Source organism: Schistocerca gregaria, chromosome 6, assembly GCF_023897955.1.
Source record: "Schistocerca gregaria isolate iqSchGreg1 chromosome 6, iqSchGreg1.2, whole genome shotgun sequence".
Taxonomy (NCBI): domain Eukaryota; kingdom Metazoa; phylum Arthropoda; class Insecta; order Orthoptera; family Acrididae; genus Schistocerca; species Schistocerca gregaria.
The window spans coordinates 339,719,539-339,745,473 of record NC_064925.1 but is presented as its reverse complement, the minus strand read 5'-3'; the positions used below and the strand labels follow the sequence as shown (position 1 = coordinate 339,745,473).

The following is a 25,935-nucleotide window of genomic DNA, read 5'->3' as shown; positions in this document are numbered from 1 at the left end:
CTGGCCTGCTGAGTGGCAAAATCTAGATAGTTCAGAGTGCAATTAGATACACTATGTGATCTCAATATCTGTGGATTGAGAGCAATTTGGAGAGCAGTCGCTAAACCACAGAGGTTTTAGTGCTTGAGTGGAAATGAAGTCCCATGCTTCTTGACAGAGCGTAAGGGAATGATGCAAGGTCCTAATGGAGGTGGTTTTCCATTGTCTTCCTCCATCAGTAATGGGGATGAATCATGCTGAAGAAGACAACATAGCAACACCCAGTCATCTTGGGGCAGGTGAAAATCCCTGACGCCGCACTACTCCATTATTAAATTGAATCACCATACCAAATTTTAGCATATCTGTGTCTGTCAAGGAATGTGCAAGCTTTCTTCAGAAAATGAAGTATACTGCTACTTCCCTGGCCTTTGTGTTCACCTGACTTGTCAGCCATTTGACATGGATTTGGTTGGATTACCACCTTATTCACCACAATATTTCAGCAATCATTGTTGATGCTTTGTGACTTACGTATTAATCATGTAGAAGGGGATTTGTCAGATGAATATTCAGATCCTCATTCATTCCATACAATGATGTTAAGAGACTCCGATTGCTACAGGACACCATACAGAATTCTCAAACCGTGACATGGTGTTTTTTCCTGTAACAAAGGTCTCTGTTACATGTGTTCATCTTGTGTTGTGGTTTTCACAAACATTAGTGTCGACAAATAAAGATAAGGATTAGCATTTCCATTTAAAGTGTCACTGGCCTCCTCAGAGCACTCTTTCAGCTTTTCAGTATTTTTTGCCCTTTTTCCTGAATACTTCATCTTTAACTATTTCTCCAGGTATAACTCCAGTGGAGCAAAATTAATTTGCTATAAAGGCATTTCAATAATGGTAAGCTATTATAACACTCTTGGAATACAGCCATTATTAAGCTCAAATTGGCCAACTTTTGCATAATGAGAGGGTGGATTCATCATCATGCTAGAAGTAAAAAAATAGGAAGGCAGCTTACTGTCACAGGAGATAGCAGTGATAGTGTTCTATTACCATATGAACAAAACATTTATAATCAACTTTTTATTAAACAGTTATTACTAGTTTCTATGAATTCATATCTACAGGAGAGCAATTGCTACCACTGGCATAAGCTAGTGTGTGGTTTTATTCCTTTAAGTAAAGTTCTTCAGAGTTTCCAGTACACCTATTTATTCCTTGTATAACCTCCTTAACACTTTTGACACCCAGCCAGTTAGCAAAATTTTGGGTCTAAAAAACCAGAATTTATGCCATTCTTTAAAATGCTTCTGGCACAATTGTTTTTGGTGTGTCTAAAGGGGTAATACACACTAACTTATTTATTTTAGTTCTGTGATACATTACAAATTTTACAGTAATGATGACAGAAAGTCTACCCATCCTTTAAAAAAGTACAAGGTGAGTTCTTAAGCAATTTCATGTGCATTTGGCTTTTGTATAGAAAAGTATGAAACTTTCTGACATGCAGAAAAGTATGTTGCAATTGGGGCAGTACCAGCTTTTTCTTTACTGATTGCTTTACTAGTAGACTATTTCATCTTCTCTGAACAATCTTGCAAACCCAGCTTGGATGCTGGATTGCCTCAGTTGCAGGAAAGAGTCCTTCACAAATTTCATCAGACCCTGCCCATTCATATATTTCCCCCTTCAGTTCAGAATCATTGTATTCCTCCTCAAAAAGTTCTTACTCAGGCAACAAACTTTAGCAGAGTTAAAGAAGACATCAAAACTTAATGAGTATTTGCACTGATATCACAATAACACAAGCACACTATGACTCAGTCAGTCTCAAAGCAGCTCTTACCTTTGCCACTGCTTCTGTCAAAGTAATTCTATAACTTACAACAGAGGGCAGCACCTGTCAAGAGATGGGTAGTAAGATGTCCATACATTGTTTTCATATGAAACCAGTCCAGTTTTTGGACGATAGATGACTCTTGTGTCAGTTAGTTAGTTAGTTATATTACTTGTTCCATGGATCATGAACACGATTCTTTCGTAATGATGTGGAACGTGTCAAAGTACACAAGATTCATTTATCCCAAATAATCATTGTTAGTCATATACGGTACAATTGTTAATGCTTACTGTATTTCTTTGGCCTATGTCTAAAAATTCATCTATGGAGTAGAAGGAGTTGTCATTCAGGAATTCCCTTAACTTACTTTTGAATGCCGATTGGTTGTCTGTCAGACTTTTGATATTGTTTGGCAATTGACCAAAAATCTTTGTGGCAGTATAATTCACCCCCTTTTGTGCCAATGTCAAATTCAGTGAATGGTAGTGAAGGTCACCCTGTCTCCTAGTATTGTAGCTGTGGACTGTGCTATTAATTCTGAAGTGATCTGGGTTACTAACAACAAATTTCATTAGGCTGTATATATATTGTGAAGCTACTGGCAATATCCCTAATTCTTTAAATAATTGTCTACAAGATGATCTTGGATGAGCCCCAGACATTATTCTAATAACACGTTTTTGTGCAATAAATACCTTCTTTCTTAGTGATGAATTGCCCCAAAAGATGATTCCGTAAGAAAGCAACGAATGAAAATATGTATGGTAAGCTAACTTACTGATGTGCTTGTCTCCAAAATTTGCAATGACACTAATAGCATAGGTAGCTGAGCTCAATCGTTTCAGTAGATTGTCAATGTGTGTCTTCCAGTTGAAATTCTGATCAATACAGACACCCAGAACTTTTGAACAATCTGCTTTAGCTAAAGATTTTCCCCCACACTGTATATTTATTTCCAGTGTTATGCCTTTCCCTGTACTGAACTGTATGTACAGTGTTTTTTTAAAGTTCAATGAAAGTCCATTTGCAGAAAACCACCTAATAACTCTTTGAAAAACATCATTTGCATTTTCCTCAGCTGATTCTTGCTTTTTAGGCTTGATTACAATACTTGTGTCATCTGCAAAGAGAACCAAGTTTGCATCTTCATGAATATAATTAGGCAAGTCATTAACATATATTAAAAACAATAAATGCCCCAAGACAGAACCCTGTGGTACCCCATTCTTGATACATCCCCAGTCTGAATAATCTGATGCCCTTTGTGTACTATGTGGGTTTACTGTTTCAACCTTCTGCATTCTACCAGTTAAATATGAAGTGAACCATCTGTGTACTGAACCATTCATTCCATAGTACTTCAGCTTATCTAAGAGGATTACATGATCCACACAATCAAAAGCCTTAGAGAGATCACAGAAAATACCAATTGGTGATGTTCTACTATCCAGAGCATTTAAAATTTGATCAGTGAAAGTGTGTATAGCACTATCTGTTGAAACTCCTTTCTGAAAACCAAACTGACATTTTGTTAAAATGTTATTCCCACTAATGTATAAAGTTACTCTTGAGTACATTACTTTTTCAAACACTTTTGAGAAGGATGTCAGAAGTGAAATAGGACGATAATTGTTGACGTCTGTCTTGTCACCTTTTTTATACAAGGGTTTAACTATGGCATATTTCAATCTGTCAGGAAATATTCCCTGATTCAATGAGCTATTACATATGTGGCTAAGAACTCGACTTATCAGGTGTGGACAAGATTTTAGTATTCTATGCGAGATACCATCAGGTCCATGTGAGTTTTTATTCTTAAGTGAATTTATTATTTTCTTAATTTCAGACGGTGAGGTGGGTAGGATTTTAATTTCATTTGTTTGCACCAGGAATGCCTCTTTCATATAGAGTTCTGCCCTATCTGGTGAGCAGCTGGTGCCTATATTTTCCACTACATTTATAAAATGATTATTAAAAATATTTTCAACCTGTGATTTTTCGTTTATAAGCTTTCCATTGTGCTTAACAGTAATATTGTTGTACTGTGACCTTGGTTGCCCTGTTTCCCTTTTAACTATATTCCATATTGTTTTAACTTTGTCATGGAACATCACGACCCAAAATATACACTGGTGTTCTTTCATCACAGTGTCTTGGCTGGAGTTGCATTCAGGCTTGTCCACCAAAGTAGTACATAAATTCGGATTTGAATTACAAGCAAGATTAAGTAAGATTACTGCAAAAGTTACAGTCCAGTGGTACCAAGTGATGATATTGACCCCAAGTATTTGTACTTTGTCATTTCAGAACAAGAAATCAGTTTTCTAAGTACCCATGTAGCTATGCCAGTTACCTATTTGGATACTTTGAAGTTGGTTTCATATGATTTCTGTATGATAATTCATAAACTTGGATCAGTCCTATACTGTTCAAACAGTAGCTCACAAGCTGTACTTTTTCTTGTGGCTTATTTTCTTTCCTACAATCTTCAACAAACATGGATTGTGTAATTTGCAATGATTTTGTATGAAAACCATTGGACAGACCTATGAAAAATGCTTAGAATATTCATGTAAAAGTTTAGCATGTTCGCTCCCCCCCTACAGTAGGGAAGGCTGGAATAAAAGAAATACATGGGCCTGTTTGCTCTTCATCAGGAACCCTGAAAGTCACAGTCAGCACGACAACCCTCACTGACAGTCAGGGCATCTTGAATTGCTGGAAAGAGCATTTCAGCTCACTCTTAAACTGTAGTTCTACTGCTGCCGGTGACTTTCTCGAACATGACCCACAACCTTCAACAAAACCTTATAAGGCAGTCCCACTGACATTTCATGAATTCAGCAAGGTTCTAGATAGTATGAAACCAAGAAAGGCATCCAGACCAGATATCATTCCCTTGGAGATCATTCAGAATGGTGACTCATCTCTAAAACCCAGACATCTCCTTAATGTGGGAAACCCATAAGTTACCAGATGACATGAAGAACTCCACGATTGCGAACATCTTTAAAAAAAGGTGACCGAAGCACTTGTGGGAATTACTGTGGCTTATGCTTGCTCTCTGTGGCTGGTAAAATGTTTACTAGAATTCTATTCAATTGCCTCTAGAGTCTTTCCTAGACTGTACTTCCTGAATCTCAGTGCAGATTTTGCCCCTTCAGAGGAACCAGTGATATGATCTTCTGTGAACGACAACTGCAGAAGAAGCGCAGGGTACAATATAAGTTTTCCTATTTGTGTTCTACGACCTCGAAAAGGCCTTTGATAAAGTGTCCAGAGAAGTACTGTGGAGGGTCTTAAAATATTTTGGCTTTTCTTTATGATATATCTGGGCAAGTACTATACCAAAATGAAACATCTGACAATTCACCTATTACTAATGGGCTCAAACAAGGTTGTGTCTTCATGCCAGCATTCTTTGCTCGGTACCTAGCCACAGTTCTTTATGAGACATCATCTGTAAACAATGCAGGAGCAGAACGTAAATACATGTTTGACACAGGGCGATTTAGTCAGTCCAGACAAGTTCATAAGTCTCACTCATATAACTGAACTGGATTATGCTGACAACAGTACTTCTCCAGCTCACACATCCACAGAGCTGCAACTGTAAATAGTTTTGGTACTGCATATAAATGGTTTGGTCAGACCATTGACATAAAAAAAATACAGGTATTAGCACAGCCAGCTCCTCGAATGGCCTTTCCGATTTTAGTCAGTCCAGACAGCACTCTAAAAAGTTCACAAGTCTCACTCAGGAAACGGAACTGCCGTATGCTGCCAACAGTGATTGTCCATCTCTCACACCCGCAAAACTGCAGCTGTAAATTTTTTTGGTACTGCATATAAATGGTATGGCCTGACTGTCAACATCCAAAAAGCAGAGATACTAGCACAGCCCGCTCCTGTAATGGCCTTCCTGGATTTCAATATATCTATTTTCAGCACACCTTTGGTACAAGTAATCACTTTCTATATCCAGGAAGAATATTATCAAGTAACTGCTCATCAGAAAAGGATGTGGAGAACAGGATGCATGCTGCACATGTTGCATTTGGACTTATCTTACTTCGGGTCTTCCTCAAATAAAGATCTGACACTGAGCCGAACTGATAATGCATCGAGCAATTGTTTCTGCCCTACTCTGTGGTTACAAAACTTGGCCTCTTCATCACTGTGATCATAAAAAATTAGAACACTTCAGCAAACAGAAGCTTAGATATATTATGAACACCAAATGGAATGATTTCATATCAAACACTACTGTTCTTTTGCATGCAAATATATAAAGTACAGAAGCCACCATTACTGGTCGCCAGTTGAGATGGATTTGGCATGTGCAGGGGATAAGAAACAACAGACCTCCTCGACAAATTTTGTATAGTGAAGTGAGCACAGACAGTAGGCCTTATGGTGCTTATCTGAATTGCTATAAGGACCTGTTAAAGAAGAACCTAAGGAATCTAAACATTGACCCAAGTAACTGGTCCACTGCAGCAGCAGAATGTAAACATTGCCGCACAACTACTTAAGCTGCTGTCTTACAGTTTGAGCAGGAATGTCAGAGGCAGAAAAATGAAAAACATCAGAAACGCAAGCTTTGCTAGGCCCAGCCACACCCTCCACTCTCTATTATGTGTAATACATGTGGCCACATTTTTCATGCCAAGATTGGTCTGCTAAACCATCAAAGGAGTCTCCATACCTAAACTGTGATGCAGTAATAGAAATGGAGGAGAAAAATGAAAACTCAGATACAGGTATGAGCCACCAACAATGATAGTTGGATCAACAGACTTTCATATTCCTCTTCATGTCCCATTGTTCAGTACACCATTTTCAACCCTTCCTGTTGCTTTATTATCATTATTACTATTATTTAATTTTCACTTCATTTAATTATCATTGTAAACTTAGGTGGGTACACTCAACTGCCAATACAGTAAGTAAATTCACGTTCCATCATTACCAACATGCTCACCATGAGCATGAAACTAATTAATCACCATATAGCAGAGATAATGAGTTGCAGACAGGCACAACAAAAAGACTGCAAATCACTTAAGCTTTCAGCCAGAAGGCCTGCTTCTGAAACAGACGCAAAGCAAACACAGCTCAAACAGACCACTGTCTCTCGTGTGGTCATGTGCATTTGAGCTGCTTTCACATTAATGTGTGTGTGTGTGTGTGTGTGTGTGTGTGTTTATTGCCTATTTCAGAAGAAGGCCTTCTGGCTGAAAGCTTGAAAGCTTAGTAGTCTTTTTGCTGTGATTGCGCGCCTTAAAACATTCAAAAGAATTAGATGATGCTATAGTTTCTTTAAAAAACAATAAATCAGCTGGATGGGATGAAATTCCAACCACTGTAGTCAAGGCTGTTTCTAACATCATTTCTCATCCATTGGCTAAAAGTATTAATCAGTCATTTGTGGAATTATACTTCCCAGATGTTTTAAAATATGCTGAAATAAGATCATTGTTCAAGAAAGGCTCACCAGATGACATGGGGACTTACTGCCCTATTTCCCTGCTACCGGTTTTTCCTAAGGTGATAGAAGGGATTGTTGCAAAACATCTTGAAAATTTTCTTATAGAAAGTGATATTATAGTTAAATATCAATTTGGATTTCAAAGGGGAAAAATACAATAAATGCTATCAGGGAATTCACTGAAAAGATAAACTCTGCTTTAGACAAGTGTGAAAAGGACACAGGTATTTTTTGTGATTGGACCCAAGCTTTTGACTTGGTCAATCACTTACTCCTTCTACACAAGTTAGAGAGATATGGGATTATGGACAGGGCATTACAGTGGTTCAAATCTTATTTGTCTGAAAGAAAACAGAGTTATTCTAAATTCAAATGGGAAAAAATAATTCTTATACTGGAAAAAGATTTGTACAGGGGTCCTGAGGGCTCCGTTTTAGCGCTTTATCTTTTTCTGCTGTACATAAACAATTTACCTTTAAGCATTGATGTTCACTCTGTTTTATTCACAGATGATACCTCAGTTTTAATTGAAAATGACATTTTAGGACAAATTCATCATACTGTGGAAAATATAATGGGAAACCTAGAATTATGGTTTCAGCAAAATGGTTGAAAACTCAATGTCACAAAAACACAATTAGTGCAGTTCAGTGTTAAAACATCATCAGCATCTCCATAAAAATAGTGCATGGCAATCAGGAAATGACTGAAGCAAGTTATGTAAAACTTCTAGGTCTGAATCTCAACAAAAATTTAAATTTGAAGGCACATGTAGACTTGTTAACAAACTAACTAAACAGCCTAGCTTATGTGATGAATGTCTTATCTGGTTCCACCCTTATGGACATCAGGAAGATGGTCTACCACAGCTACTTTGAAACTATAATTTGATACGGAATAATTTTCTGGGGAAGTTCTACAAGCAGCCTGATATTACTTACACTTCAAAAGAGAATTATATGAAACATGTTTAGTCCAAAAAAGAACATCGTACTCATTCTTTAAAAAATTAAAAATACTAACCAATCCTTCTTATTTCCATGTATAAAAAACAAAAGTTACTTGACAATTTTCATTTCAACCACAATTACAATTCTCATCACTGACACAGTTTGTAACTTCCATCTCATAATTTAAAACTTTATACTTAAACACCATCGTACACAGTGTTAAAAATTTACAGTAAATAAAAATAACACAAATCTGTTAAATATGGAGTTTGACTCACTAAAAAGATTGTTATTTAATACACTAGTGGAAAAATGTTATTATTCAATTGAAGAATTCATGCAGGACAGTTTGGCAATTTGTAAAGAAAAGAAACAATAAAGATTGTGTATTCTATAATAAATTGTTAATATTTTGTAGAAATTGTATTGCAAGCTGCAAAATGACTGTAAATGTTATATATGTTCTTGTTAAATTGTTCTTATCTAAAAACTCAAAAATGCCTGCTTGAATATATTATTATAACTTTATTTCTTTAAAGTAATTTGACATGTCTCCAGTACAAAAATCTTTGATTTTAAACTGTAGTTATGAGACGAATAAACTATAACGGGCGTTCAAAAAGTAACGAGCCAGAGGCATAATTACAGAAACCAGTACCTATATGTTAAAAGTATTGACCCTGGCCATTGAAACACTTCTCGCATTGTGACACAAGGTGGTGAATGGCTGTCTCATAAAATTCCCAAGGCTGCAATGCTAACCAGTTCTGCACATACAGTTGGAAATCGTCATTTGAGGTGAATCGTTTGACCCTCAGGGGACCAAAAAGGCGTAATCACAGGGAGAGAGGTCCGGACTGGATGGATTGTGGCCAAGAACCTCCTGTTTGAATTTCTGCAGGAGTGCCACGACTGTGTTGGCCATATGAGGCTTTTCACTGTTGTGGAGCAGAATGACCCCATGGGTGAGATTGCCTGGTTGCTTTGATTTGATCGCCTGGTGAAGGGTAGTCAAGGTTTGTGGGTAACACTGGGCTTGGCTTTCACTGTCACTCAGTGGTCCTGGGTAATGAGTGCATCCACCAGCTTGATGATATCATCAGGAATGCAGTGTGGCGTTCCAGACCATGCATGATTGGCTAACGACATCAGTCCTTCCCTGAAGCGTTTGTGCCACACCTTGACCTTTGCAAGGGACATACAGTGTTCGCCGTAACACTTGTGACATTTGTCAATGAATGTCCATTCTTCCTACACCTTCCGCTGTCAGAAAATGAATAACACCTCTTTGCTCTTCAGTTGATGCCTCCATGTCACTGTTTGCAATGTGACTAGCAGCACTGGACAATTGATGCATGCTGCTGCTTACTCTGTTCAGTCACGTGACGTGCACGTGTGCCCTCTAGCGACGGGCTGTGAACTTTCATTCTCTGGTTGGAAGCACACCTCATTACACACACCATGATATTACCCTCCTGTCACCAGTTTGCGCATACCAGACTCTGGCTCGTTTCTTTTTGAACACCCCTTATACATTCTACCATTTGTGACTCAACATCTCTGCTGTATGGTAAGTAGCAGTCTATCCATTTCAAAATATTGTCATTATTCCATCATGGATTTTCCGTTATTTAAACTAATCAATCATCATTATTGAATATGTATAATAACAATGGAAATTTCTGGATAGAATAATACTTAAAATAAAGGAAAGGCAATGGCTCACCTGTTGCTGACTGATGTGTGATGTGTAGAAACACACAATAGGAAACAGTATTCACACTAGTTTTCAAGCTCTTCCTCTTTTTCTAGCAAAATTGCACACAACCACACAGTTACCCAAATGCATAGATGCATACAACCCTATTGAGGACAGTCTCGCCATGGGTGTGCGTGTTTGGGTGTCTGTGTGTTGTGATGTCCTGGGGAAATTCTTCAAGTGTTCTGAGCACTTTCAAAATACAGAAGAGAACCATGAAGATTATTAATGGAAGCAAACCTAAAGACTCCTGCAAACCCATCTTCAGGAAGCTGGAGATCGTAACACCGCCTTCTAGAGTCTGTAAATATTTTTAAAGACCACACGGTGCCAACAGAATCGAGACTGGAGAAAGAAAATAGTAAAATACATAAATACAACAGCAATTAATCTCAGATTTACATGTGTTATGTGCAAACACTTAACGTCATAAAAACTGTGCATTATACAGGGGGCTTGAGCTGTTCAACAAGCTTCAAAATTTGTTAAGTATGTTGCAGGGCAAGCTGAATTAACTTTGTTGCAACATAAAAACTAAACTGTAACTCATTGCCCCATTCAATAGCACATTCATCAACAGCATAAAACACATATAAAACATAAGCCAGCGACTGCACCAAACATAATAATTAAAAGTAGTAATCACTTGCATCTAGCATTACATACACATAACATTGAACTCCATCATCCTTCTCCCTTATTGTCAATGATATTTTCTGTTGAATTAGATGGGTCATCCAGGCCGGGTAACAATGAGCCACACACAGGCTGGTAATGGTACATTAGAGGTAGCGTCTTACATCCGTTGCAGCTGCTCTGTGACAGGTGATGGAGCAGCTGGATCATTTGTTGAGCGTGTGGTCTGTGTAGAGGAGTTCATACCAGTGTAGGATGCATGTATAGCTGGTTTTAGCCTGTTGATGGTTGGCATACCCATTACGTTGACTTGGAATATCTTGTCGTCCTTGATGACACAGTAAGGTCCATTGTAGGGTGGCTGCAGTGGCTAGTGTATGTGTCATGCTGCACAAAGACAAGATGGCACTCCGTAGCTCATCAAAAGCAAAAGAAGGATCGGTCCACTGATCCCTTGGAGCAACTGAGCATAGTTACCAGATTTGTGTATGCAGCTTTTGTATGAAATTTGAAAGGGCAATGCAGTTGCATTGCATTTGTCAAAGAACTCATTGGGCAGTTGTGTCAGCTGGCTATAAACAAGTTCTGCAATCATTGCTTCAGGTCTCCTTTCAGTGATGCATGAAGACCCAACAGGATAATGGGCAACATCTCTGTCCACCGCTGTGAGTCGTAACATTGAAGTGACACTTTCTGTTGGCAGTGCATGTGCTCAATTAAACCATTTGCTGCCAGGTGATAATCTGTAGATCTAATGTGCTTCATACTTTGTAGGACATTTAGTGCTTTAAAAAGATATTATGCAAATTATTTTTCCCAGTTTGTTGTAATTTGTAAAGATATACCAAAATGGGTGATCAGTTCGTGGAAGAACACAGTTGAAACTGTTTCTGTGGTAATGTCAGAAATCAGGAGTACCTCAGGCCAGCATGGAAAATGATCAATGGCTGTAAGGCAGTAGGTATATCTTTGTTATGCCGGGAGAGGTCCTACAAGGTCTTGATGGACATTCGGAGGAAGAAATGTGTCAAGAGGTGACCTAACATGCAGGCAAACATTATCCTGTTGACATACCATGCATTGTCGCACATATTGCATGCAATCTTTGTCTATGTGTGACCAGGAAAAAGCTCGCCTTACCATGCTGGTAGTGGATCGTACTCTTATATAAAGAGGTGATTGCCTGGTGGTGAAAGTCAATAGTCAGGAATGGTTATGGTTTGTTAGTGGCAACATCACAATACAGCAGCATTTTTGGTGGTGGCAACACAATATAGCAGAGTTGTAGGCCTGATGATTGCTCCAACAAATCTTGTATCTCACTATTTGATGGCTGGGCTGTGGCGAGAGTTTCAGAATGAACAGCCTAAGTGATCACTTCTGTCCAAGAGAGAGCATCCGCTGGCATATTAAGTACCTCTTCAATGTGAACACTATTAGTAGTGAACTGTCTGATATAGCTGAGATGTCACAGCTGATATGGTGACACTTCCTCTGTGTTCTGGCAGAAAGTGTATGTATGTGGCCTATGATCTGTGATGAAAGTGAACTGCTGTCCCTCCAACAGGGGATGAAATTTCTTAATAGCAACACAGGCAGCATATAGTTCATGATCATAGGTGGGCCAGTTCTGTTGAGATGGTGATAACTTTTTACTACGAAAGACTAAGGGCTGCCAGTACACATCTATTTGCTGTTGCAATGAAGCACTGATTGTAGTGGCAGACGCCTTGACCATCAGGCCAAGAGGTGCCCAAGGAACTGGGTGCGCCAACAGTGTAGCTTCTGTGATGGTGTTCTTCAGCTTGGTAAATGCCAACTCGGCCTCACTATTTCACTGGAGCCTTCGGTTTAAGTGCACTATGCAAGAAATTATTCAGTGGTGCAGCTAAGAGACCTTGAGTGTGAACAAAACAATGGTAAAAATTGGTTATGCCAAGAAATAATCATAATTCTTTAACTGTCATATGCTGCAGAAAATGAAGTATAGCTTATAGTTTCTCTTACACTGGCCTTATGCCTTGTGCATTGATAACATAGCCTAGGATTGCACCTTAGGTGCTCCAAAGATGCACTTTGAGGGTTGATGAGCAAGCCATACGCACATAGATGAGTGAAGATCTGTCATAAGTGTGTCTAGTTTAAGCCTCTTAGTTTGACATGACCAGAATAATGTTGATACATACATAACAAAAGTCTAAGCACATGTGGCTTCATCCATGAACTGTTAAAATGTTTGGACAGCATTAATAAGTCCAAAAGGCATTCAGGTAAATTCAAACCGTCAAGATGGTGTTTAGATGGCAGTCTTAGTAATGTCATCCAGTGTTACTGTATATCTATCTGGAATGGCTCTTACATTGAGCTGCCTGTAGTCACCACATAGATGCTATTTATTGTTGTTCTTTGGGACCAAGTACGGCGGATACACCCAACTACTGCTTGATGGGTGGCAGATTCCTTGTGCAAGCATGGATGAGAATTCCTGCTTAACTATCTTCAGTTCCTGGGGTGTCAAGTGCTGTGGTCAAGGACAAAGTGGTGGTCCAGGGAAGACAAAATATTGTGCGCCATCGAGTGCTGTGCAGATACCAGTGTGGGAGTCTAGCAAGCGATCTCTGAAAACTGTCTGAAGAGCTTATGAATGGAGAATCACCAGTAATCATCTGTATTGCTGCGTCTTCCACGTGGCACATTCGCCCTTAGCTTGCTAGGTTGGTGTTAGTGTCAAGAAGGCATCAATGATGGAGGTCAGGTAGGAGTCCATAAAACGATAAAATGTTTGCTTAGCGTACAGGGTGTGTCATGTCCATTATGACAAACTGCCTTTCAAATTTGCACCATAGGCCTAAGTTCAGCACTAATTTGACATGACCATACATTACAATTGTAGAACCATAGGTGGGAAAAAAGTGGCAGTAATCACAGTTGCAACACACAGGTGGGCAGATGGATAGACTGAGATGTCAGCACCCTTCTACCAAAAACTGTAACTTTGTGCCATGTTGCATTACAAACAGTTGGCTGCTGCCTGGAGAAACATTGGCCATCGTCCTGCTGAGTTTCCCTATTCTACACATCTGCGCCTTGGAACCATACCATCGATGGTATCAGCAGACTTTTGCTGATGAAGGTGAGCAGTTGTGCTTTCCCTGTGAAGGAGGATGACAAGATTGGTGACTAGTAGTCTAGATCCATAATGCAGCAACAATTTCCAGTGAGCTTGTAAGCCTATGATTGTAGGGTAGCAATGCTGTTATCTGCCCAAGGCTAGGGGAAAACTGTTGTGACACATATGTACAGATACATTCCTGCTATGTGATTCGTTGGTTGCGCGAGTACATCTAGATCACCGGTGCACACTGTCAGTATCTTCTGCGCACAGGGTGATAGACGCAATAACCAAATATTCCACAGAACTGTGTCACTGACTGTATTGCTTGCTAATGTATGCATTCGGTGTAATAGCTGCATTGGGGGTTGATCAACTAGCTCTTTGGTGTAAAGTAACTTCTCCTTTGAATTGCAAGAGCCAGGTAATCTGGGCATTCTTGATGGTTATGTAACAATCAGTACTCGATGACACCAGAATGTCTTGCACCTTTGTGGCCTTGAGTGCAGCAACTATATAACTGTGCTTCTTGTCTAAACTACTAGCCTAAACTGTCTTTCTTGTTGCACAAACCACAGTACGGGATTCTGTTGCTAAAACAGTGGCAGTTTTACTGTCACATGATTAATTACTATGCAGCAGACAACCCACTCTTGGTGGCAGGTTTGACATTGTGGAGTTATGGTGAACTGGGTTGCAGAAGATGCCAGACACAGTTGACATGAATGTTTGTACTTAGTGTGATGTGGCACAATATGTAGTGTTAGTGACCATCGAGTTTCACATGGGTGACCACATCGACGTCACCAACTGTTGTGGGGCTAGACAAATTAATTTTATTGCAACATAAAACTAAACTGCAACTCATACAACTCCTTTTAATAGTACATCCAGCAACAGATTAAAACAAAGAGAAAACATAACTCACTGACTGTGCCAAAAATAGTCATTTAAAATATTAATCACTTGTGTGTAACTTTATAGTACACATAAACTGTGCTTAAGTCTGTTGAAGAGAACATACCATCTAGTAAAGCTGTGACATCTTATTTGCTGTGTGACTCTTTTTACTCTGTAATAGAATACCTAGAAAATTAATCTTGCTGGTTATCTTTAAGTACAAAACATTCATTATTCAGTGAAGCTATTTAATCAGACTATTGCAGTGTATTATAATACCATGATCTATCCATAATATATGTTAACAAATTTTATCCATCACCTGTAACAGTGTGTGCTATCTGATCACATGGGCAAAATAGATAAATGTATACTTTTGCTAGAGAAAAAGTAAGAACTCAAAAGCTAGAGTGAATATTGTTTTCTGTTGTGTATTTCTATTCATCAGTCAGCTATAGGTGACTTTCATTTATTTTGCATATTATTGAAAATACTTTTTATTTCCCTATTTTGTAAGATTCTCTCACCATGTTGTATAGTGTCATCAGCATTGAGCATCTGACCACAGATATACCACATGTAATGGATAGTTCACATTCTGCACTCATTAATGAGTATGAGGCGCCCATGGGTATTTCGTATTACTGTCATTGGGAAAGTGGTTTGCTTTTGACCACCTTAATATAATATACGACAGTGAGATATGGATGAGTGATGAGTTCTTGGGCTATACAGTGTTGTTGAAGTGTAGTGAATCCAATGGTTGGACACCACCAATAGTAGCCATTGCAGAGATGTTTCGAGTGAGGTAGTTTCAGTGTTATTTTATGATCATAAAGTGAGTATCTGTACTTTCACTGCGCAATATCCATCAATATATATCGCCTGTAGGGCCCAAGCCATCCCCTTGTAGGTCAAATACTACATTTTAGTAAGCAAATAGTATTGTTATTGTTCTAATATCTCTTCGGAGACACAAGGAAATCAGGCTTTCAGAGTGAACTGTTGAACTCTATCCTGAGTAAATTCTATGAATTTACATGTATGTTTATTCCGATTTTATGATGACAACTTCATAATTTGTTTTGTGCTTGATTTGATGTGACAGTCATAATGTTGACCTGCAGATAACACTGAGTTCACATTACATATGCATAATTTGAAATCTGCAATAATACTTAGCAGGTTTAACATAAATTCTTTTCTTTTATTGAGTTTTCACAAAAAATAATGTATATTATTTTGTAAAATGTTATCGCTAAGGATTTGCCTTGCTTGCACATTTAAATGTGAATATTTGTTAGCAGCTCATTTGTAAGAAACATTAGAATAGTTATAAGAAAATAAGAGGAAACTATAGGTGATTCAACTATTTGCAGGAACCACCCCGTTCTTGTGATGAATGTGGAAGAGCATTCATTCGGCAAGACTGTTTACTCCGTCACATGCGCACCAAGCACAGAGACATGTTGGAGGAGATATTGGCTGAAACAGAAAAGAAAAAACTGCAACAGCAGCTTCTAGCTGCAGCAGCAGCTCAAGGGCCTGTTGGATCTGGTGTGGGCCTGAATGGTAGCGGAAGTGATGGAAGTTCAGGTGATCCTAGTAGCACACCATCACTCAGTGAAGCTGCTCTCGCTGACTCAGTTCGTGAGCTGCTGGCACTGCTAGTGGACGAAGCCACTCTAAAGGCTTTTGGATGGCCAGAAACACAAGTTGACCAGTTGCTAGAGGCAGTCATTCGTCGATGTGGTCATCAGCCTGTAACCTCAGAGGAGCTATTGTACACAGATAGATTGCGTGAAAATGCCAAGCTGCTGTTCACTGTTGTCATAGATGACTCTGCTGTCAAGACTTTGCTCAACAATCAGACTGTGGACGAAGTTATTTTGCATGTACTTCGTCTCGCCAAGTCATAAAAATAATTTTGTGTGTGGCTGGGTGGGTGGATGGGTGTGCGCGCGTGCACTTAGTTAGCTCCTGTCTCCCTGGTGTTTATATTGTTTCAACAGAACCTGTTGCATTCATTTCAGTCATTTCAGATATATATTTGATGGCATCTTATGTGTTGAACTTAAAGTTTCACTTTTTGATTCTTCTTCAATGAACACATTACACCCAGAGCCTGAAGTCAGTGATTTTGTTAGCACAAATGTAGGTGCTTCTTGCACAGAACATTTCTCTTTGCATACCACCGAATAATCAAAGGATTCAGGTATGAAGTTTCTGTTATGCTTTTACAAACTGTTCTTTTTTCTCTTTCTGCTTTCAGACTTCAGTAACAATTGATTGTTGCATTTAATAATGGAGATATCTCAGTTAACCTTAGGGTAATTGTTACAGACCTCTTTCTTATATCATAATTGTTCACATTTACACCATTTCTATGCAAACTGCATTCCATTGTGTGAGTTTTCTTGATTAGAAATTTCCTTGTCTGCAATTTTCCTTCCATATGTAAAATCATTCTGATCATAATTTCTCCATGGTTTGGGGAAGTATCTGTTTGACATGATCCATAATTTGTGTCAAATGCAGATGTAATCACAAAGTATAGACATCTTTGAGGCTCGCACAGTTGCAAAATTCAGCCGTATTTGTAAGGAGTCCAATGTATGTTAGCTTTAGGGACCATGAAATTTATCAGTTTGTTTTCAGAGTGAAATATCAAATCCTACTTTTATTAATACAGATTATATTTTGTGAATACTCGTTATCTTGACTGATACTAAGAGCCATCGGGCAACTAAGAGCACCAGCAGAAAATTAATTATTTGTAAAAAGAAATATGATGAAACATGTAACTATATTTTTTGTATGTAAATGATGAGAATGTAAGATATGAATTATTTTTTGAGATATTGACCTCATTCTTTTACAATTATAAAGTCTTTTGATACATAAGTGCTCTGTACAAATCCAATTTTGTAAAATTTCTGGCACTTTCTTGTAATATAGTCACAGAAATATATGAAAAAGCAGCACTGAAAGATTTGCAATTCTCGTTTGAGAGATTATAGCATTTTTTGTATTTTGATAAGCTGTGGTTTTACGTTGAATAGCTCTTATATCTATCATTGATTATATTTTCCTTGCAACATTTTCTTCCGCAAATGATCCAGTAATCTTTCAGGCCTGGTGAGAAAATGTTAATAAATGCCAGCAAATATATATTTTGTAACAAAGGAACATACGGCTTTACTGTATATTATGGCAATAAGGTAAATTTTTCTGGCAAAGAGATTGGATTGTGGCAACACAAGTGTCAGAAAAGAATACGTGAACCCAGCCTCATAGGACATACATGTAATTATTTGAGAGACACTCTGAGAGAGTGAGAGTGTGGAATATATTTTTAGAGAAGTATTTCATTTTACAATTGAGATGAAGATGCTTCCATGTTGTAGTACTTACTGTGTAATAATTATTTATTCTGTGCTGTTAAATAGCAGTTACCTGGATATCAAGCAGCTGAATGTATTAACAGTCCAATCTAAGACTATTGTCTTATTTTTCATATCAATTTGATATAGGTGTTGCTTGACAGCTGATTGTAGGATGCTCCAAAGCAAGTTGATATGTGAAAGTAACTTTTTTGCAAATATTACAATACTAAATTTTTCCTCACAGGTAACACACTGTAGTGTGTGATATGATATATTACACATGAATATATATTTGCATGTTCTTTGATTCACTTTTTTTTTACATGCAAACTTAAACATAAAATCACTTATTTGTCTCAGCTGAATTGGATCCAAATATTAATAGATTTTTTGGGGTTGGGGGAGAGAGAGAGAGAGAGAGAGAGAGAGAGAGAGAGAGAGAGAGAGATAGATAGATTAGTTACCCAAACTGTGACACTCAATATTTATTAAATCAAAGTGCTAATTGTGACACTCAGTATTTGTTAAATCAAAGTGCTAACTAATTAACTCATTTTCTAATGGCCTGGTCAAGGTGTTGTGAAATTCCCTATTTATTGCATTTTTAAATGCAAGAGAACTTCATGTGAATACCTTAATAAGGTATTTCATTTTTAGTGTGATTTGTGGGAAAATAGGTTATGTAATTGAAACATACGTGTGGGTTTCCAAAAGTGTATCATGAACAGATCTGTATGCCTCATCTACAAAGGAAAATGACTAAAACCATTATTAGTAATTGTTATATTTAATGTATGTAATATGCTGGTTCAGCACAGGTAATAATCCTGTTGGGCACATTATCAAGTTGCAAAAATTGATGTTTTTAGAGAAAATTTCAAGGGAAAGAGGTTTTGTTAAAAATAATGTATGTATTTGAAGTGTTTGATACAATTCTGTTATATGGCACATATCTGATAAGATTAACTACTTTTCGTAGAAGAAATGGTTAGGATTCTATCCCCTTCCTGCTGCTTGAAGTATCGTACTGTTGTACCTTGGACACCTCTTCCAGTTTTTAAAAGGGTGAGTGTTTTTTTTTTTTTTTTTTTAAATTCATGTTTGAGACTTTACAGATGTTTTATTTATTTATTTATGACAGATATACATTTCATTAGACTACCACACTAGATATCACTTTTTGTATTCTTTATCTCCACAAAAAAATAGATGATTTGTATAGATTTGTCAGAGCTCAGTATCATCTGGTGCATATAATACAGTACAGTTGTAGTGTATATATTTTCCTCGTGAACCATGCTGCATTGAATGTTTTGAATTCTGTTTCACAGTTAATTGGTATATCTCCTAAAGAGGCAAGGCAAAAAGAGAACAAACAAAATTTAAGTCTGTGATTGACAATGTCAGTCATAAAATTCTTAGTAGAGTACTAAATTTTCAGGAAAAGATGATATTTGCTCTACATCAGCCTTTAACAAGCATGTCATGTAATATTCGTTCTTGGTATGGTGTTTCAATGCACTATACACCTTTGACTTTTAACTGCATGGAGGGCTACGTGAGTCATTTCTGTGGTTTGCTATTTGCTGTGGCCTGTCTGCTCTCTCTCTCTCTCTCTCTCTCTCTCTCTCTCTCTCTCTCTCTCTCATGCATAGTAGAATAAACAAACAGACAAACACAAAATTTCTTTTGATAGTCTGTTATCCATTATGATTTAGTGAATAAAATAATATCATTCTAAATATTAAAAAAGACATTTAAGACAAAGAATAGAGTTTACCCACGACAAAGAGGTGATGTTGAGCGGCAGACAGGCACATTTGTTATTCCATTCTGGATTTTATGTTACTTGAATATCACAATCAATATTTTTTCCTGAAGCAGAAGCCAGAATATCTTCTCCCTCTGCATTGAGATCAATGTATAATGTCAAATAGGTAGGAGCATAAACTTAGACCCAAATTAGTATCATTGCATTTTGACCTTTCAGTTTGCTATAAACAATTTCATAAAGACTGCATCTTGCAGAAAAGGACTTCCTTTTCACACACACCTTTTTTTGTTATAGACACGTTACTGAACAATAAAGAGTCACTTACATTTTGTATTGATGACTGTACAACAAAAACTGGGACACCTTCCAAGCACACATTGTCTGCAAATACACTATCTCTTTTCTGTACTAATATCTCTACCATCTGCAGAAAAACTTTGAAATCATAAGTACTGATGTTGAGAATGCAGTGTGGACTGGTCACTTTACTGCTGTACTCAAGTTGTGTAGATGAGTAAACTGCTCATGTTTTTCTCTGTAACTGTAGTAATGTTTCAAACCCGTCAAAAAGTGAAAGAAATGTATAACATGACACTACGAACGTGTGTCAGATTGCCTTGAATCATCCCGCAAAGAGGTATGGCTGCAACTATTTTCTTTTCATTTAAAAATGATGTACGTAACTTTCATTTGACAGCTGAAAGTTTGACCAACCCTTGTCCATGTAGGAGGCTCAGCATTAAAGTTTTATGGTCTGGATCATTACACATCCAATTTTTAAAGACTCCTAAGGAGTTTCTGATTTTTGTCATTGTAATTAATACTATGCTGGTTTTGATTCAGTAGTTTGTATTTTACAGTAAACATTGTCTGTTAGTTACTTGATTCAAGTATTATTTTCTGAGTTGAAATTAAAGGGAAAATTATATTATTTTTGTGATATAATCTACCATTTCACTCATTTTTAATACCATAAACTGGGGTGAATAGGGGCAGAATTTCAGGTTTTTAAATAATAAATACAGTCAGAATATGAGTTTTTAATCATTAAAGTGGAAGATGGTATAGTCATTCAACCTTGAAACTAGGTATATTTGGTATTGCTTAATATAATTTGTAGTAAGTAGCAATTGTAAAGTGTCCCTATTTACCCCTTGATAGGGGTCAATAGGGACAGTGATAAATGTAACTCACAGAACCTTAATGCAACAGGTACAGGGGTCGAAAGGGACACAAAAATAGTTTTTAAAAACACAAATTAACCTTAAATACTTTAAAATATTAAAACATCATTTAAACATATGTGTGCCTCATCTTATTAACGGTTCTTTCATGACTTGAATCACTTGAATAGAATCAAATTCAGATACATCTTCTACAACTGGGAAAACATAAACACTATTGTCTTTGGAGTTTTGTCTCAAAAATGATGCCACATATGTTTTTCCTTCAAGCACAACTTCAGTAATTCTACCAATAAAATATTTAGGAGCCCCCTTTACACTCTCAAATTTCACTTTCGCCCAATCCCCAATGTGTTACACCCTATCAGTAGACAGTTCTTCTGGTTTCTGAGTAGGTGTGGAGTCTTCTCTCTATTCAGAACTGTGGTCACTGGTGTCACCATCACTATTTTCTTCTGATTCAGTCACTGAATTTGACAAGTCATGTGCATGAACACTCCTGCCAGGCAGTATGATCAGTTTCCTTGTTCTACCTGGTTTTGGAAAATTACCATCAGCTCCCCTTTGATGCTTTAAGAATTCAACCAGGCTGCCATTAACAGTGCCAGTGCTGCCCTCTCCACTTTCTTCAGATGGCAACATTCCAAGAACTTGGTCTTGATTGAAAGGATAAACACCAGTCTTCTTGAAACCTGAACAAATGTTTCTTTCTATGGTTGGTGATAACATGTCAAGGGTTTCTTTCAAAATTCAAGGAAAGTACTTCTTATCAATTCCTGAACACTTGTTAGTTCTGTGCGACATCTAGAGGTTGTGCAAGATGAGTTGAGGTTGGTGGTAAGAAAACACACTCAATGTCATGCTTTTTGCACAAATCAATGATAGCTGGAGACAGATGAGAACTCATATATCATGAAAGGTGGCAATAGTGTGCCATCGCCTGTAGCGGCAAATGTCGTGCTTACATTGGATTTTGTTTGATTCATAACCCTGTCAGGATATTTGCAATCTCTTTTGTACAGAAGTTTTTTTCCTTCCAGGGCCGTCCACCAGGTGTCTCATCATGCTTTAATATTTGCTCTGGGGGAACACCATTTAGAGTTATTTTCAACTCTTCAAAATAACAAACAATATCCTGTGAGGTAACTTTAGCCCTGGTTTGGGATATATTTTGACATATTCGTGAAGAAATAACTTTGTGTCTCTCGATGAAAAATTGTGCCCAATCTGGAGCTGGAAGATTGTTTTTAAATTGCTTTATTATTCTTCCTTCTCTGTCCAAATAGTACTTCACAAAACATAACATCATACATCAAACATGCATAGTGGATATCACCATCTTCCACAAGTAACAACACTTTCCACAATCTTCACTTCAGTTGGCACACTAAGAGCTGTTTGTCCTCCCTTCTTATTTCTGTTTTCAATTTCCTGCTTAGACATTTTGCTGTACCTTTGCAATGCAGATTTCAATTTTTTTTCTTCATTTTCTGAAGCTTTTCAGAGTTAAATCCCTTTTTTAATGGCTTCTATAGCGCTTTCAGGTCCTCTTGTGTAACATTTTTGTGGCGATGACCTCTAGGATCACACTGATATTTCCTAACCATGTTGTCCCTAATCACCCCTGAAAGTTAAATAAAGTTACAGCATAAGAGAAAATATATTACAGTTTCTAAAAAAACATGATTGTTTCATAAATATCTGAGCATGTCTCTCGTGTATAATGATAATATTTACCTGGAAACTTTTGAAAAGATTCCTCAAAAGTATGTAGCATGTACAGCTGAAGTTTTTCCGCCAAAATGAAAACAACACAAACAGATGACAAGTTTGAACAAGGCTGCAAACTTCTGAAATAAGTCAAAGATGATAGTAACCAAGTATTTCAGAGAAACAAACTCATAAGGTGTTTTGGATATCAGATTTCACTACAGACAAATGATTTTTCATTGCGTTGGTAACACATAAAACTTTTTCCTGAACTGCTGTCCCAATTCACACCTGAGTCCCTATTCACTCCAGTTTATGGCATAGTTTTTAAGGAATTGGCAGTAATGGTATGTGCAACATGAAATTATCTTTCTCATAAAGTGAGTACACAGTCACTCTCTGATACTTCTTATTAAGTCACTCTATTCCATGTCATTCTTGTTAGTATTCTACAGTTTTCACCCCAGAAAGGCATTATACATAAGCATTCTGTTTATCTTAAAAATCACTGAAGTGCTTTTGGCATCTCCGAGAACTTCTGCAGAACTCATTTAAGGTATTTTTCAATGCATGAAAAAATATTTGTTATCATATGAGAAATAAACATTCGTGCCCCCTCCCTCCTCCAGTGTATCAAATTTTATATCAGTCAAAATTTTCTACAGTTTTCTCACAATAACTCAATGGATTTTTATAATCCTTGGAGCATATAATGAAACCCACTGTGTCTCTTCTACCAATTCAAAAGGTAAGGTCTAAATAGCAAATTTGCTAACTAATGCAGTCATTGAAGTATTGGATTTATGGAAATTCACTTTCTTGAAATCATTCCATGTTAGTAGCTGATTCCTGCTCTCATCATGCCACTGATCACCACTCTTCACACTACATTGTGTGATTCCTCAAAGTTAATAATAAAAATGATTTCCACATAACCATAAATTTTCAGTTATAGATAGTAGTCCTCTCTGCAAAGAAAATACTTTTGTTCATTTATTTCAGCACTTCTCATTTGCCTCGTAGTAGATGATTTGTGTTGAATCCATTTGAGCTAAAGTTGTGGATGTTTAATACCTTGTAATTTCTAAAAATGTTTCCCTTCTCCTCCACTTTTTGCACTCTTATTTTTCTCTAGACAAATTAATTTCGCTCTGAAAGCTTAACATTGATATGCCTTTTTAAGATCCTTTCATTCTTAGTTATTGTATACGAACTTTACAAGTAATCCTAAAGGACATGATACATGATTGTTTAACCCCTTTTACTGACAGGTACCTTGTGCATGCATACTTTACATTGTGAATCATTATTTCACACTTTTTTTGCACCAAAGTGTTTAAACATGATCATGTTCAGCTGTAAACAGTTACTGCAGAAATATGTGATATTAGTCATCTCTCTCTCTCTCTCTCTCTCTCTCTCTCTCTCTCTCTCTCTCCCCCCCCCCCCCCTCTCTCCCTCCCTCCCCCTCCCTCCCTCCCCCCCTCCCTGCCTCTCCCCCTCCCCCTCTCTCCCCCCCTTCCCTCCACCCCACCCCCTTGTGTGTGTGTGTGTGTGTGTGTGTGTGTGTGTGTGTGTAAAGATTTACCTGTATGAACTTTCATTCTTGGTAATTTAACCATGTGTTCATCAAATATGGAGGGAAAATATTTCATAGAAGGAAAAGAAGTAACCAATGAAAATGAGATATATATGTGTATATATTGCATCAGAGGTTGTGCCCATTATTTTTATACTGTTCTGAATCTTTTGTGGATATACAGAACACTCTGTTTTGTTTCAGTGAATAGTGTGTTATTTTTAGAGAAATGTATTTACTTTAGGCTTAAAATAAGAGATAAAAGTGCCTTCTCTTTCACTAAACACTTTTTCTGTGTACATTCTGGTTTCGCTACTCTGCACTTGGTTGTATTGAGACTTTATATACTGTGGTGCTTTAATGCAGAACTTTTATTTTCTTCACAATACAAAATCTTGTTCAATGCCTATAATGTTTGAAGTATTATTGACAGACAGTATATAAAAATACAAATTTGAAAGGCAAAGAGATGCTATATTTTTGGGTCTTTTTTTCTTTGATGTACCTGTTATGTATTAGTAGAGTAATAATATGAGTGCTACATTCAAAATTATGTTATATTACTGTGATTCTTGTGGTTTTGTTAATACATTCTCTAATTTCATGTATAATTTACTGAAGTTCCAGACAATTTTGCATGCTGTACACGTCAATATTTATTTGTTGCAGATATTCACATTGTTTAAACATTGATTAAACTTGCTTTCTATTTAATTACAGAGTTTTGTGATTTCTATTATGATAACCTGAAAAATGTTTGTTTTGAAATGAGACCCTGTTTCGCTATGCAAAGCAGTAGTTCTTGAAAGAATGTTGTCTCTGTATCAGCAGTGTAACTACCTGAGTTTATCACAAATATTAAGAAGCAGCATTCTGAAAGCATTTTCTGAATAAATGTAAAAAAAGAATTACAGTGTTTTGTAACACATCAAAGTGTCATAGATTTGAAGCCACTACATTCTCCAGAGAAAATGAAATGCTAACTGTGCTCATAAATGCTAGAGTAAATGTTATGTTAAAACACAAACACAACTATCATCTTGTGCTGTGCATAAAATCGATCGTATCCTTCCCAAAATAGGTCTCTAATCCCCCAATAATGATTTGCTATAAACCACTCCTGATCCTCCAACAAACTACCTATTAAGTGATCCAGTAGTAAGATACAGGACTCTTAATTTGGAGGATGCTAAGTTAATTCCCCTTTTGGCTGTCTAGGTTTTCTATGATTACCCTAAATCACTCATGGCAAATTCCCAGATAGTTCCTTTGAAAAGGGTATGGCTGGTTTCATTCTCCAGTCTGCTGAGCTCATGCTCTGTCTCTTATAACCACACCTTCCTTCCTTCCTTCTCATGGCACCATACTTTGAGATCCTCTCTTTTGCCAACCCCTTATAGAGCTGCACTTACACCTAATGTTCTGTTATTTGTTTGATACACAACAATCTCGGTCTTCCCCTGCAGCTTTTGCCCTCTGTGGCTCCCTCTAGTGACATGGCAGCCAACAAATATTCTACCATCCTGTCATTTCATCTACTCACTGTGTTCCACAATTTTTTCATTCCTTGCCTGTGGAGAACCAACTCATTTCTTATCTGGTAAGTAAACTTAATTTTCAGCAT

At 37.3% G+C, this 25,935-nt stretch overlaps 2 protein-coding genes across 2 annotated transcripts in view; both read left to right on the top strand.

Moving 5' to 3' along the window:
- The window catches only part of LOC126278598 (zinc finger protein 726-like), a 232,057-nt gene extending 207,032 nt beyond the window's left edge, over positions 1-25,025 (top strand). Inside the window, exon 13 of the mRNA XM_049978820.1 lies at positions 16,058-25,025. Within this exon, the coding sequence (XP_049834777.1) occupies positions 16,058-16,597 (540 nt within the window). The 3' untranslated portion in view covers positions 16,598-25,025. The remainder of the gene's footprint in view (positions 1-16,057) is intronic.
- LOC126278599 (gastrula zinc finger protein XlCGF57.1-like) overlaps positions 1-25,935 on the top strand; it is a 486,383-nt gene that overhangs the window by 207,065 nt on the left and 253,383 nt on the right. The window lies entirely within an intron of this gene.